Here is a 15,716-nt window from a genome sequence, read left to right on the forward strand (position 1 = left end):
AAATAAACATGTTTATTTTTATGTGAAAGGACCCGCCCTTTGCTTGCAGCGCTGCTGTGGCGTCCTTTTTAATAAAAATAAAAATGGAATCCAGGAAGGGATCACATTGGCGTTCTTAGCAACCTGTCGGTGACGTCAAAGCTCCGAATGCCGAACGCAACCCCGAACTTTGCCCGAAGTTTCAAAAAAATTTGGTTTCGTGTTCGGCATACCGAACACCACAAAATTCGGTATGGACCCGAATTGTGCGGGTTCGGTTCGCCCATCACTAGCAAGGACTTGAACTTTCAACTGGGTGGTGAAACCAGGGAGATTTCAGATTTGGGTTTCATCCAGATGTGCCAACATGGCTCTATTAATAAATTGGAACTTTGAGAAATACAGTGATCCCTCGAGTATCGTGAGGGTTACGTTCCAAGACCCCTCGCAATAGTCGATTTTTCGCGATATAGTGGTGCGGAAGTAAAAACACCATCTGCGCATGTGCGCCACTTTTCCATGGTGTTTTTACTTCCGCTACATACAGCTCGCCGCCCGCCCGCCCGCCACTTGTCCGCCGCCTGCCCGCCTGCCGCTTGTCCGCCGCCCGCCCGCCCGCCGCTTGTCCGCCGCCCGCCCGCCGCTACCGCTTCTCTCACCACCGAGTCCTCCTGCAGCAGCGCTGGCGGCCACCGTTCCCCGTAAGCACCCACCCGCCCGCCACTCGTCTGCCCGCCCGCTCGCCACTACCGCCCCTCTCACCGCTGAGTCCTCCTGCAGCAGCGCTGGCGGCCACCGTTCCCCGTAAGCACCCACCCACCCGCCACTCGCCCGCCCGCCCGCTCACTCGCCGCTACCGCCCCTCTCACCGCCAAGTCCAGCGCTGGCGGCCACCGTCCCCCGTAGGCACCCGCCCGCCCGCCGCCCCTCCCCCCGAAAGAGATGAGAGAGGGAGGAAGAGAGAGAGAAGAGTGGAAGGAAGAGAGAGAGAAATGATAGAAAAAAAGACGTCATCGGGTGAGAAAAACCATGGTACAGTATAGCAAAAAAACCGGGGAGTATTTTTAATTTATTATTTTTTGAAAAATCGCAATATAGCGTTTCGCAAAGATCGAGATCGCGAAAATCGAGGGATCGCTGTACTTTGTTTTGGACTCTGATTTAATTTTGGATGCTATTTGGAACCCTGACTTTGTCAATACAGTGGGCACAAAAGCTAATGTAGAATATATTCCAGGTCTTTAGACTGCACATCACCTATAATATTATCCTTATTTGGCTCACAAGGTGTCTCAATATTACGGTATTTAGTTAAGCATAGATAAAGGAAGGAATTTGAGGGATCAACCTCTTAGGCTTTAAGTATAATACAAACTCTTCATAACAAGAACAGTTAAGCAGTAGTCATTTTTCATATTGCTGCACCTCTGTTTACTATCATGCTCACCCATTTTAACAAAATGAAACTGTCTAAGTTTGTTAATATTAAGTGACACAGCAAGAACATTAAAACAGGAAAATAGACTCGAGTGGCAATTTAAAAGGAAGTTTTAGTGAGCAAAAACGGTGACACTGAATAAAGCAAATATAACTGCCATTATAAAGAAATAAATGAGCCTAAGAGTTTGCAGGCAAGAGGCAAAGAATCGAAACTCTTATAGAAACTGATCATTTTTTATGCATAAGTTTTTTATTCATCATATTTTATTTTTTCTGAAATTCAGAATATTAACCAGATAGTAGATGGAGAAGCCTTGTGCTGCTGATACAAATTATCAAGATGTGGGTTACCCATGAATGTTTAAGATGTTGGCCCTAATATTAACATCAACATATTTTGGATTGAAGAATTTAAATTTAACTTCCTCGCTGAAGTTTTAAATCTGGATGACTCTTCAAAGTGAATATAGGTGATAGAAATCTGAATAAAAGACTAAATAAAATAAATAAATAAATAAATAAATAAAAGACTGCAGAAAAAAACAATTGCTGCCAACCTGCCTTCCATTGAGGACCTGTATACTGCACGAGTCAAAAAGAGGGCGGGGAAAATATTTACTGACCCCCCACATCCTGGACACAAATTGTTTCAACTCCTACCCTCAAAACGTCGCTACAGAGCACTGCACACCAAGACAACTAGACACAAGAACAGTTGTTTTCCAAACGCCATCACTCTACTAAACAAATAATTCCCTCAACACTGTCAGACTTTCTACTAAATCTGCACTTCTATTCTACTAGTTTTTCTCATCACTCCTATCACCCATTTCCTCCCATGTTGACTGTAACTTGCTGCTTATATCCTAAGATTTTTATTAATATTGCTTCTTCATTGCTTATTTGAACCCTATGACAATCATGAAGTGTCGTACCACATGATTCTTGACAAATGCATATTTTATTTTATGTACGCTGAGAGCATATGCACCAAGACAAATTCCTTGTGTGTCCAATCACACTTGGCCAATAAAATTCTATTCTATTCTATTCTATTCTAATGTAATAAGGGACCTTGGAGATCTTCTAGTCCAACCCCCTGCTCAGGCAGAAAAGTCTGTACTAGTGATGGTGAACCTTTTTTGGTTCACATGCCAAAAGGGGCGGTATGGGTGTGCTAGCATGCGTGCAAGTGCCCACATCCCTTCATTCCCCCCGGGCATGCGCCATCCGCGTTGCCGCGCCCCCCCCCCCCCCATGCAGGCCTTACTGAAGCTGGTATGTGAAAAAAAATGCCCAAACTGGCAAACCAGAAGTTTTTCGGGAAAACACACTTCCGTTTTGCTGTTGTGCTGTTTCTTGAACTCCAGAGGGTTTAGGGAAGCTTCCTGAAATTCCGGAATGCAAAAAACAGCACAACGGGAAAAACAGAAGTTCGGAAAATGCACTTCCAGTTTGCCATTGTGCTGTTTTTTGCACTCTGGGCCTTCAGGAAGCTTCTCTGAACCCCCCAGACTGCAAAAAAACAGCACAATGGCAAACCAGAAGTGCATTTTTACAAACTTCCAGTTTGTCTGTTGGGTAATTTATTTATTTTTTGCCTTTGGGGCTTCCGGAAAGCTTCCCTGAAGCACCAGGAGGGTGAAATGGCCTTTCCAAAGGCTGAAAATCAACTGGCCAGTGCACCTATGCGTGCTGGAGCTGACACTGGGCAAAGTCTCATGTGCCCTCTGACATGGCTCCACGTCCCACCTGTTGCACGCATGCCATAGGTTCACCATCAAGGTTCTATACCATTTAAACCAGATGGTTGTTCAGTCTCTTCTTTAAAAGCACTCACAACTTGGAAGCAAGTTGTTCCAGTGATTTATTGTTCTGTCACGAATTCCCAGTTGGTTCTCTCCTCAATTAGTTTCCATCCATTGCTTATAAAAATGAATAATATCACTCTTCTTATCACTGGTTGAAAATAAAAGGCAAGCCTAATGTATAGGACTTTTTATTTATTTATGACTATATCACCATAGTGGTATCTTAATTTTTTTTTTAAATGATAGCCTCTCAATTTTTTTCCACATAATCGTAGTTATAAAAGTAACTAATAGTAGTTAAAAATTAATGCAATTAATATAATGTGGCATTGGAAATTAAAGCCACATAGAGGGGGGAATGGAATCATATTCTTGCCAGTTGTACTTTGGATGTACTTGTAAAATTGGGTGGGGAGGTACTAGGCTTCTCTGGGTTATTGTGGCCAAAATGTGGCTCACCTAAAGCAACCAAGTAACTTTGAAAATACATTAGTTGCGTGCATACAAAAACTAATATTGTATAAATTAAACCTCCAGAAAATTTTGATACCTTGCTGATTAGTCTGAGCAAAAGCATAAAAGAGTTTATGTACTTTTGGCCCACTGTAATGGAAGACAAAGAATGACAAAAAAAAAGTAGAAACAGTGAAAATTACATTTTGACATTGCAATGTTTTAGATAAACTCAACCGTGGGAACTTATCTGAACATGAACAAATACAGGGCTGAATGCAAATCACAATACCTACAGAAACCAACCAACCAACCATGGAATAAGATATACACAGAACTTTTTTTCTCTCTCTCTCCAACCTTCTTAGGATTCACCCCTTTGATTGAGTTGCCTAACTAATTCCAACACCATCTCCTGCAGATATTATTCTAGATCTGCTAGCACATTATATTGCTCACTCCTGCTAAATAACTCATGCTTGTCCCTGCAGATCTTCACGAGATGCCTCTCTCACTAGAACCTTACCTCACAGGGCCCTCCCAAAATCTTCCTTGACCAAATATCGCATCTCAGACATTAACACCCTTGAAAATGGCCAAAGATAATTCACCAGAAGAGCCCTTCACTCCTCCACTCGAAACAGAATACCCTACAAGACTAGACTTTCAATCCTGGGCCTAGAAAGTTTAGAACTAAGACGCCTTGAACAAGATCTAAGTATTGCCCACAAGATCATATGCTGCAACATCCTGCCTGTCGGCGACTACTTCAACTTCAACCACAACACAAGAGCACACAACAGATTTAAACTTAATATTAACCGCTCCAAACTTGACTGTAAAAAATATGACTTCAGTAACCGAGTTGTCGAAGCATGGAACTCATTACCGGACTCCATAGTGTCATCCCCAAACCCCCAACACTTTACCCTTAGATTGTCTACGGTTGACCTATCCAGATTCCTAAGAGGTCAGTAAGGGGCGAGTACAAGTGCACTAGAGTGCCTTCTGTCCCCTGTCCTATTGCTCTCCTATATCTCCTATTCCTTTCTTCTATTCCTATATCTCTTCTTCTACTCTTTCATTGATATGTTCTATTCCTATATCTTCTTTTCTATTATTTCTTAGCTATACTTTACTATGAGTATCTCCTCTATAACCTTCATCATGTATTTTACTTTGTGTATATACCCACTAAACCCTCTTTGTGTATTGGACTGACTAACTAACTAACTAACTAACTAACTAACTAACTAAATAAATAAATAAATAAATAAATAAATAAATAAATAAATAAATAAATAAATTCCTCAAATGGGTCTTCAATTGGGTTCAGAATTAGAGAGACAAAAGTGAGGTAGCAAAAACTACAAGTACACCCCAAGTGACTGACTCTCATCCTGCTCTTTCATCCCTCACACCCGCATCACAACAAGGTCCAAACCATTAATAAACAGTTGGCTTGAGTAGGACAGGCTCTATCTACAGACCTTCCCAAAAAGTATGAACCACAGGGCAGACATCCAGAATCAACATTTGAAAAAAGGCTTGTGGCTTTCTTTGCCAGCACCAAAACTCATCAGGAAGATTTTAATTCAGAGAGGATTTTGCCAATGTTTGGTCCACCTGCAGACCCAAGAGTCCGACACATTTTCGATAGTATTAATCACAAACAATACATTAATAATAATAATAATAATAATAATAATAATAATAATAATAATTTATTAGATTTGTATGCCGCCCCTCTCCGAAGACTCATACTACAACTCTAACCACCCAAAAGTATACCGTATTTTAAAATTGTGTTGAAATTTGACTCAATAAATATTTTATATTATCATCATTAATTCTAAATCCCAAGAAAGGAATCTGTTATGAGATTATATTAATTTCAGGATAGCTTCAGTATGCATGACTTTCTTTAGTTTATTACCTGTTGAATAAAAATGTACGTGAAACACATGTATTATGGTCTTTCATTTTCATTCTGGTTGATTTCAAATTCTTAAATTATGTCTAAGACTTTTGAAGGCTGAAAAACCAGTAACAGTTATTTACATTTGCTTTAATTGTTTTTTTAATGACTTACGGTATATATTTTGCCAGTTGACAAACTTTTGGCAGCAGTTATTTACTTATGCAAATACTTAATAAAATAGGTGCACCTTTAAATCCGGGAGCACTGAAATACAAGTAGTCACATGCTCAAGGCATCCAAACAACTGTATGATTAGCTTCAGATGCAGATAGGAAATTTAAATGTGCTTTTTCAAGAGCATTCTGACAAGACAGAATGGTATGTAGGATTTTCTTTCTATTTAAAGTGCATTAGGCTTTACAATAGTGTTGCTACTTATTTAAGCAATTAATATAAATACTATCTTTTGAAGAATGTTTTATCACTTTGTAAAGTATGTTCCTAAAATGCATCCATTGAAAGCATAGTCCTAAAATATATGAAGTACTCAAGAATTATGACTTGAACACTGGGGACAATGATTCTTTGCTGGGCAGAGCTTCTATTTTTAATGTTATTTCAATTTTCCTTATTCGATTTAAGAGAACAGATTTTAAAAAACAGAAAAAAGTCCCATGTATGTTGATTGTAATGAGCTGCTTAACGTCTACTTAACGTCTTTTGCGAATCACAAACAATACATTAAATATAAATCTCACATTACATCTCTAACCACACAAAACTATGGCAGCCGTTCTTTTAAACTTGTTTGCATGCCTGATATGGCACTGACCCAAGAAGCTTTGATAGTAGCTAAAGCAATTCCTTGCAAGATGCTCCAGGAGAAGATGAAACAACCCCCAGAACCCTGGCAAACATCACATGGAGGAGAAATGCTTAACCTGCTTGAAATCCTTTAATGAGTTTTCCCAATGCACACAAGAAAGAGAGGCAATCTACAGAAGCTTCTTATTCTAAACAGGCCCTCAACAACTGAATTGGCAGAAAGTGACAATATGTTTGGCAGTGGCGAAGCTCTATAACAGTGGGGGGGGGAACAAGGTTAGGAGAAGATAGAGTGGAGGCAATTTAGTTATTTTTAGGGAGAGGAATTGCCACTTGGCTCTTAATGATGTATCTGTCAACTTTTGCAAATACAGAATACAAGGCAATAAACAAGGAATCAACTACAGGTAGTCCTTTACTTACAACTATTCACTTAATGACTGTTCAAAATTACACTGGCACTGAAGAAAGTAACTTATGGCCACTTTTCACCTACAACCTCTGCAATAACCCCATGGTCAGGTGATCAAAATTTGGATGCTTGCGACTGACATATATTTAGGATGGTTGAGGTGTCCCAGGGTCATGTGATCATCGCCTTTTGCAACCTTCTGACAAACAAGGTCAATGGGAAGTCTGATTCATTTAACAACCATGTTACTAAGCAACAGCAATGATTCATTTAACAACCGTGCCAAGGGAGGTTGTAAAATGGGGCAAAACTCACTTGACAACCATCTCACTTTGTAATGGACATTTTGGGCTCCATTGTGGTTATAGATCAAGGACAACCTGTTAGGGAGTAACAGTGCAGAAAAAGCAAAAAGATGACAAAATTACCTGTTTATAACTTTCTGTAATTTGGTGGCCACTGGAAGTAAATTGTTCTTTGCTTTAGAATGACTACCAGAAGGCTATGATGCCAGCAACAGTATCCAACTAACTATGCAAATTGTAGACAGATTTTTTTAAAATTCTCCATTCAGCAATTTCTTGGACTACAAAAAAATCCATCGGAACAAGAAGAATCCATTCATCCTCCCATAATAAAGCAGGTGTTAGAACTGAACAAGTTATTCAGAAACTGCACAAGCAACCATCTTTTCCAGGATTGTCACCATTTGAGAGTAGAGTAGCGATTCGCGGACACCAAAGCAAATACAAAATTTAGACTGGAACTTTTCACACAAAAACATAAAAATAATTCTGGGGAATGGGGCCAAAGAGCTCCTCAATCCTTCACTCACTGTTGGGTTTGAAAAATTATTTTCTTTTATTAAAAAAAAGATTTGTTGTTAGTGGTAACTTTCAATAGTCATGATGTGACACGTTTATAAAAGAAAAAGAAATAACCGCAACAGTTATTTACTAAAATAACTTTACCTTTTATATCATTTATCTTTGGATAGATTCAACAAGGATGTTATTTCTTCCTCCATACAAAATTAAAACTGGAATTGGTGCTCACGGCACATATACAATATAACATCTGCCACCAACAAAATGCTGCTGCCCTCAATACTTACTGTATACCTACCCAACAAGAGCTATACATAATTTCTGTAATAACTCTATCAATGGAAAGCTGTTAAGTCTTCAGTGTAATATAGTGATCCATAAACAACAACCGAATCACTATTTTTCCTCTGGAGCACATGTTAAACTATCTGTTCACCATAGCATTAAATGGTCAAATTTAAAACAAATGGATATCCTTCAAACAAAAGCTGTTTATTAGAAAATATAGCTTCCATCAAAATATTTTTACCTTTAAAAACATATCAAATCTTTGGAAGCTTTGCTAGATTAGTAGAGTACAAGCCATTTTATCTTAAAGCTTCCCCTCCCTGTAAATAGAATTTAAGAATAATCAGCAGAGAGCCATAAAACATACTGACCTGGATTTGCTGCTGCAGGAGATTGATTTTGTGTTGCTGCTGCAGAAGTTGCTGCTGTTGTCTTGCAATCTATTGGAAATAAAATTTCCATTCAATTAAAATAGAGATATTGAAATTCAATATTGCTCAGAGAGAACTAAGTCTTCTTGACAAATTCTAAGATGGTTAGGCTTTGTGACACTGAATCTTACTCTTCCATGAGTTAACTACAACACCACAAGAAGGTTTCAAAGATATTGCTCATTGACCCAATCTTTAAAACATAGTCCTGAATGCTTGTTTAAGTCATCATGCATTTTATTGATTAATTTACATTTTTAAACTGCCCATCAGGTAATGGCCACTTTAATCAGGAGTGGATTAAACAAAGGGCCTTTTATTTCAGGTTGGCAGTGGCAGCCCCATGTTAAGTCATCTCATTCTTTGTCACCCTTCCAAGGTATACCAGATAGGAAACACAACCAGATGAACTAATTTTACTTTAATGTAAGACTACATTAAAAAAAATCTTGCAAGTCTGAAAGTACAAATCTCCTTCCATCTCCTGTACATTCTGAGAACTTTGATATAAATGGTTCCTTCTGAGCTTCTTTCTCCACTCATTATTTATTTATTTATTTTATTTATTTATTGGATTTGTATGCCGCCCCTCTCCGGAGACTCGGGGTGGCTAACAGCAACAATAAAGCAGTGTACAATAGTAGTCTGATTCTAGAAACAATTAAAAACCCATTAATATAAAAAAACCAAACATACATACATACATACATACCATGCATAGAATTGTAAAGGCCTAGGGGGACGAAGGTCTCAATTCCCCCATGCCTGACGGCAGAGGTGGGTTTTAAGCAGCTTACGAAAGGCAAGGAGGGTGGGGGCAATTCTAATCTTTGGGGGGAGTTGGTTCCAGAGAGCCGGAGCCGCCACAGAGAAGGCTCTTCCCCTGGGTCCCGCCAAGCAACATTCTTTAGTTGACGGGACCCGGAGAAGATCCACTCTGTGGGACCTAACTGGTCGCTGGGATTCGTGCAGCAGAAGGCAGTCCCTGAGATATTCTGGTCCGGTGCCATGAAGGGCTTTATAGGTCATAACCAACACTTTGAATTGTGACCAGAAACTGATCAGCAACCAATGCAGACTGCGGAGTGTTGGTGTAACATGGGCATATTTGGGAAAGCCCATGATTGCTCTCACAGCTACACGATCTGCACGATCTGAGGTTTATGCAGCTGTGGGCTGTGCCCTCTCTTATCTGACTATTCCCTAGGCAGCATCTTGTTAGTACTCTGTACGAGACATTTTCCTCTGTGCATGTCCTTGATAACTCAAGGGCTCTGCACACTCCTTAACACTGATTATGGGCCCAGTGAGTTATTCTCACTGAGATATTGATAGTGAGTAGTGATAATATTCAGTTTATATAATCAGAAAGTTAAAGTTGTATTATTGAATTAACAATGGTATGACTACAGTCAACTAAATTATCCCTGATAACGCAGCTTGATGTAACAAACTATGTTTCCTGGTCTATGAAATGTAGCCTGCTGTTATATTGTGAAGGACTATGGACTGTGGTAATTATAAAACTGCCCTGGATGCCTCAAATGATGAAGATGGAAAGAAAATAGCTGAATTTAAATGGGACAATGAAAAGAGCCTTACCATAATTGGACTAACACTGAATGGCCAACATCTGGTTCATATCTGTTGTGAAGAATCTGGGCTACGAGCCAGAAGGCGAAATTGCACTTGCCGCCGCAGCTCGTATGTTCTTGTGGGGCCAGTACGATTTTGCTTCTGCACCTGTGGAGGTAGCAAAATCGCACACAGAGCCATGGGTGCAACTGTGTTTCGGCATGCACGAAAGCAAAAAATAACCTCACCGAAACACGGGCACATCTACAGCTCCGTGCGCGATTTTGCTACCTCCACAGGTGCAGAAGCAAAATCGTGCTGGCCCCACAAGCACTTACGAGCCGTGGTAGCGAGCACAATTTCACTGTTGTCCTAAAATATTAATGCTTTATTGTATTATGTTGCTTTTTACACTCAGCTACTATCTTCGGAACCTCCTGCCACCGCACAAATCCCAGTGACTGATAATGTCCCACAGAGTTGGCCTTCTCCGGGTCCCGTCGACTAAACAATGTTGTTTTAGCGGGCCCCAGGGGAAGAGCCTTCTCTGTGGCGGCCCTGGCCCTCTGGAACCAACTCCCCCCGGAGATTAGAACTGCCCCCACCCTCCTTGTCTTTTGTAAACTACTCAAGACTCACTTATACCGCCAGGCATTGGGGAGTTGAGACACCTTTCCCCCAGGCTTTTTTATACTTTGTTTGATGTTTGGTATAAATGTGCTGTTTGGTTTTTTAAATAATGATAGGGTTTTATATGTTTTTAATGTTAGATTTGTTCCACTACTATTTTGTTTTTATTACTGCTGTGAGCCACCGCAAGTCTTTGGAGAAGGGCAGCATACAAATCTAATAAATAATAATATTTGTTTTGAATTATATATTTGGCATTGTATCATGGTTTCTCATAGAGTTTTAGATGTGTAATTATATATGTTGGTTGTTTAGAGTTCTATACACTGAAATAAAGAAACAGTTTTAAAGCTATGTTACTATGTTTCAGTTGCACTACTAGAGAATCAATTTATTGAATATAAATTACTTTCAGGTGGGGACAGCAAGAAATCTCAATGTCACAAGGGAGAAAAAAAATCAGCAAATAGTCTACTTTATTTTATTTATTATTTTATTCACTATTTTATTTATTAGTAGATTTATTTTAGTCTTCTTTTCCTTCAGAACCTCAAGATGGCAGACAAAGCATCACTTCTTCAATTTTTTCCCATAACAACAATGTGAGATGAGTCATTTTAAGATATGGTATGTATAATAGGCAAGTATACTGTCCAATACACTTTATCTGATGTTCTATTCCAGTATATATTTCTGGGCTTTTATCAAAAACACAGCACAGGAAACTGAGAAAGAAGGGTGTTATATTGCATGGAATTCTGTAGCCTCTACAAAGACCAAAAGAAGATTGCATTTTTGTCCCTAAGTCTGGTTAAGAAGAGCTTTCCACATATGGAAGAATGGGCTAACCTACTATTTTTGTCATTATCATGTCTCTTTTCTAATATAGGACTTTATTTGATATTGATAAAATACCAGAAATCGAATCTCTTTCCTAAATCTGAAACTTTTAAAATAAGTTCAAAGTTTCTCCAATTGCCTTGAGGTGATAAGATTCCCTCTCCCAGACCTGTACATCATCAGGTTGTTTGGGAATTTTAGGAATAATTTTTTTCAGGGTTTGATGCCATATTTTAGCATGTTGCCTTTAACCATATTTTTAATATTTTTATATATTTACTCTCATTGTGGCATCTTGTTTAAGCATTCCTTAAGGGGAGGATGGGACTAAACGGCTAAACAAAAAAGATTATAAAAATTCAGGGAGTAAATCCATACTTAAGATGTAACTATGCAGAGATAGGCACCGTATTAAAAGTTTGTACCCAGGCTGTGACCAAAACTTTGTAAATCTTGGGAACTGATTTTATTAGAGTTTAAAAGTTTGTACACCATTCAGTTATCAGTACAATATATGAGCAAATGAATATTCATATCCTTACGGAAGCCAGTGAAGTAGTCACACAGCATCTAATATTGATGGTGTTTGTGATTAAGGAGAAAGAGAGAAATGAAGAAACCCACCCCGCTCCACAGCAATTACCGCAGTGCAATCTCAATGTACAGGGCTTGACACCACCAAAGATGGCAGAGGAGCACCATGTGGTTCAACTCCTGAATTTTATTTGCGAATTGGTTGAGCTACATGCTCGCTTCATTGAGCATGACAACCTAGTTTTAAGTGTCATTTAATTTTCATTTTGAAATATAATTACAAAGTGTTCACTGTAAGATATCACTCGTCTGCAAATGTGTCAAGATTAATTTGTGCTAGCTTATTCACAAGTGTCAATAGTTAATTACTGTGTCATCTCTGGATGGCTAAATGACATTCTAACTTCTGATTTTTTACAGTATTCCTTTATGTTATTTTCCATTAGGGACGAGCCCGTATTCCTCACATGTGGGCAAATATTCAAGCACATAAAATACCAGACGTCACAAATAATTAAAATCAACAGAGCATACTTTCTAGCATATACTCTATAAAACATATTGAACTGAAATGATAATTCTGCTTTAAAGTCAGGTTCCTAAAAAGTGCACATTAATTTAAAATGAATGCCCAAGAAACTCATGGTATCTCTTGCTCTTAATTTTTTTTGCACAAAATTTCTAATGGTTATGTAAATGCCTCTTGTACAGTATGTTTCAATTTCTTCGAACTTCAAATGATCAAATAATTTACCAATTATTTTAACAATTATTGGATATAATCGTTAATATAATTGTTAAATATAATAAAATTATTTAATAATTATCTTATGAATTAATAGGGAACACAGTCTTATAGCGTGGTAAACTTTTTTTTAGAAATATTGGAATCTAGAGGATTAATCTACTTATACCAAATACAAATGAATAAAAGTGTTTTTCATTCATTTACTCAACTCTTAGGAAAGGGAAAAATGTAATTCTAAACAAACTATTAACCATCGCTCCTATTAGGTCCAACAAGATATTCTTTCAATGGATGATTATAATTTGTATTTTTAAACGTGTGTGTGTGTGCACCCGCAAGTGTGTGTGTGTTATAGCAGCATAATCCATATTATTAACACATCATTCATAGCTGTGGGAGAGTCTGGTAAATTTATAAGATTTATAATGGGATGGTTAAGAAAAATCTAAATATTAACAATGCAAAATTTGTATTGAGTTGGTTAAGATCAGGAATGTTAAGGGAGAAAAAATCCTGAAGGTTCTATTTTAGGAGCTCAAGAACACACTTTGCCAACTAATTGCACGAAGGCAATAATTCAACATTTGATCAGTGAATTCCACAAATGGGCAACAAGCTGCATCATGATTGATTTGTCAGAATTATTCTCTGGAAAATGCCGGAGGTTTGAATTTGAATGCAGCAAAAACCACTGGAACCATCAAGTTGAGAAGGTTTGGGAAATGAGTGGGTGAAGATCTTATGGGACTTTAAGATCCAAGCAAACAGGCACCTTTTGTTAATAACTTGCCTGATGTAACAATCATTAAAAATAAGAAAGTCTGCAGGATCCAATCTGGGTTAGACATCAGAACCAGGGGTTGAATTCCTACCAGAGCCCTTCCTCAGGGAAATTCTCTCTACTGATACATTCTGATAGAGAGAAATTCCCCAAGGATTGGCCCTCACAAAAACCTTGAAAGGTCAGAAAACTAAATCTCTGATCCCGGTGACTGACCCCAGATTGGATACTGTAACATATCCTGGGACATGTATATTTGCCTTCATTTGTGGCTATTCCAAATAATCCCAGAACTGAGGAAAAATAATTGGAAAAATTACAAAGTATTATTGGGATTTGCAGATCAAAGTTGAATGTTTATAGAAAAAGAAATCTGTGATTATAACAATCATGATATGAGCCTTTGGAGCAATATTGTAAAGGATTTCCTTAATATCTTGTATTATTGAATTTATTGACCTTGAATGCCCTAATTTTCCAAATTGAATATTGAATTTATTGGACCTGAATACCCCAATTTTACACACAGCAGTCTTAGACTGTGAATCTAACTATAGATGACCAAAATGTACTAACATATACACAAGCCCCATCTCTCTCTCTCTCTCTCCTCTCTCTCTTCTCTCTCTCTCCTCTCTCTCTCCTCTCTCTCTCCTCTCTCTCTCTCCTCTCTCTCTCTCCTCTCTCTCTCTCTCTCTCAAATTAGGACTGAGTGCAAGACAAGCTCTAGTAAGTTTTTTTCCCCTGATGTTTTTAGATGTTGGTATATTGTCACTTACCTGTTCTTGCTGTTGGCGAGCAAGATCCATTTGCTGCCGCTGTTTTTCAATTTGTGATGCTGCCAGCTTTTTCTGCTCATCATGGGCAGCCAGAAGCTGCTCCCGTAAACTGATGAGCTGGGTAATCATGGCAGAGAGCTGTCGTTCTTTTTCTGCTAAGCTTTCAGGGGTACCTAAAGGAGAAACAAAAGACAGGGCATAAATAACAAACAAATAAACAATCAATGGACAAAACTATTTCCATCCTACAGAAGGACAGAACTTTGAATATTTTATTAGGACATATATTAATAAATTCTGCTGCTGCTTTTTTCAGAGGTAGGGATCTTTCGCTATCATCTGGTAAGAGGAAACAGATAATTTCTCCCTTCTGACAAAGAGGTAAAATTAATTAGGTAATTTGCACTAGTTCGTTCTTTTTCCCTTCCACTTAAGTATAATGGCTCTTTAATGAATTACGGCATTCAGAAAAAGCAGTAATACAATGTCATCCTCCCCAATTAAATATTTTTTAAATAAACAAAATGTAAAATAACCCTCTTTACTAAAAAGAAAAATAATTCTGGACTACTGTTTTTAAAGATTTCCAACATTCACAGGAAATGAATACATTGACCTCATCTACAAAAAGATATTGATAAAATTGAACGGGTCCAAAGATGGGCTACAAGAATGGTGGAAGGTCTTAAGCATAAAACGTATCAGGAAAGACTTAATGAACTCAATCTGTATAGTCTGGAGGACAGAAGGAAAGGGGGGACATGATCGAAACATTTAAATATGTTAAAGGGTTAAATAAGGTTCAGAAGAGAAGTGTTTTTAATAGGAAAATGAACACAAGAACAAAGGGACACAATCTGAGGTTAGTTGGGGGAAAGATTAGAAGTAACATGAGAAAATATTATTTTACTGAAAGAGTAGTAGATCCTTGGAACAAACTTCCAGCAGACGTGGTTGGTAAATCCACAGTAACTGAATTTAAACATGTCTGGGATAAACATATATCCATCCTCAGATAAAATACAAGAAATAGTATAAGGGTAGACTAGATGGAGCATGAGGTCTTTTTCTGCCGTCAATCTTCTATGTTTCTATGATAGGTCATGACAAGATATAATCTATATTCCTAACAGAAACCTTCATTAGGATTGAAGCCAACTAGGTGAACTGAACCTACTTTATACAGGTAGTCCTCAACTTGCAACCATTTTTTTAAAAATCATGAAAAGTTACAATAACACTGAAAAAAGTGATTTACAACCAGTCCTCACACTATCATTGTAACCAATTTTATTGTATACATGATGTACAACGACAATAAAGGCAATACTATATACTTACAAGCATCACATCAAAACCATGGTTAAATGATTTTGGGGGCATTTGGCAACTGGCTTATATTTACAACAGCATCCCAGATCATGGGATCATCTGCCACCTTC

At 38.2% G+C, this 15,716-nt stretch overlaps 1 protein-coding gene across 26 annotated transcripts in view; it reads right to left on the reverse strand.

The window, feature by feature from the left end:
- Positions 1–15,716, reverse strand: part of SOX6 (SRY-box transcription factor 6) — a 546,353-nt gene that overhangs the window by 187,019 nt on the left and 343,618 nt on the right. For all 26 annotated transcript variants that reach the window (XM_070764091.1, XM_070764122.1, XM_070764035.1 and 23 more), the window contains 2 exons: positions 14,275–14,447; positions 8,328–8,396 (listed from right to left, as the gene is read on the reverse strand). In XM_070764091.1, coding sequence (XP_070620192.1) covers positions 8,328–8,396; positions 14,275–14,447 — 242 coding nt within the window. The remainder of the gene's footprint in view (positions 1–8,327; positions 8,397–14,274; positions 14,448–15,716) is intronic.

The sequence above is a fragment of the Erythrolamprus reginae genome, chromosome 1 (genome assembly GCF_031021105.1).
Source record: "Erythrolamprus reginae isolate rEryReg1 chromosome 1, rEryReg1.hap1, whole genome shotgun sequence".
Taxonomy (NCBI): domain Eukaryota; kingdom Metazoa; phylum Chordata; class Lepidosauria; order Squamata; family Dipsadidae; genus Erythrolamprus; species Erythrolamprus reginae.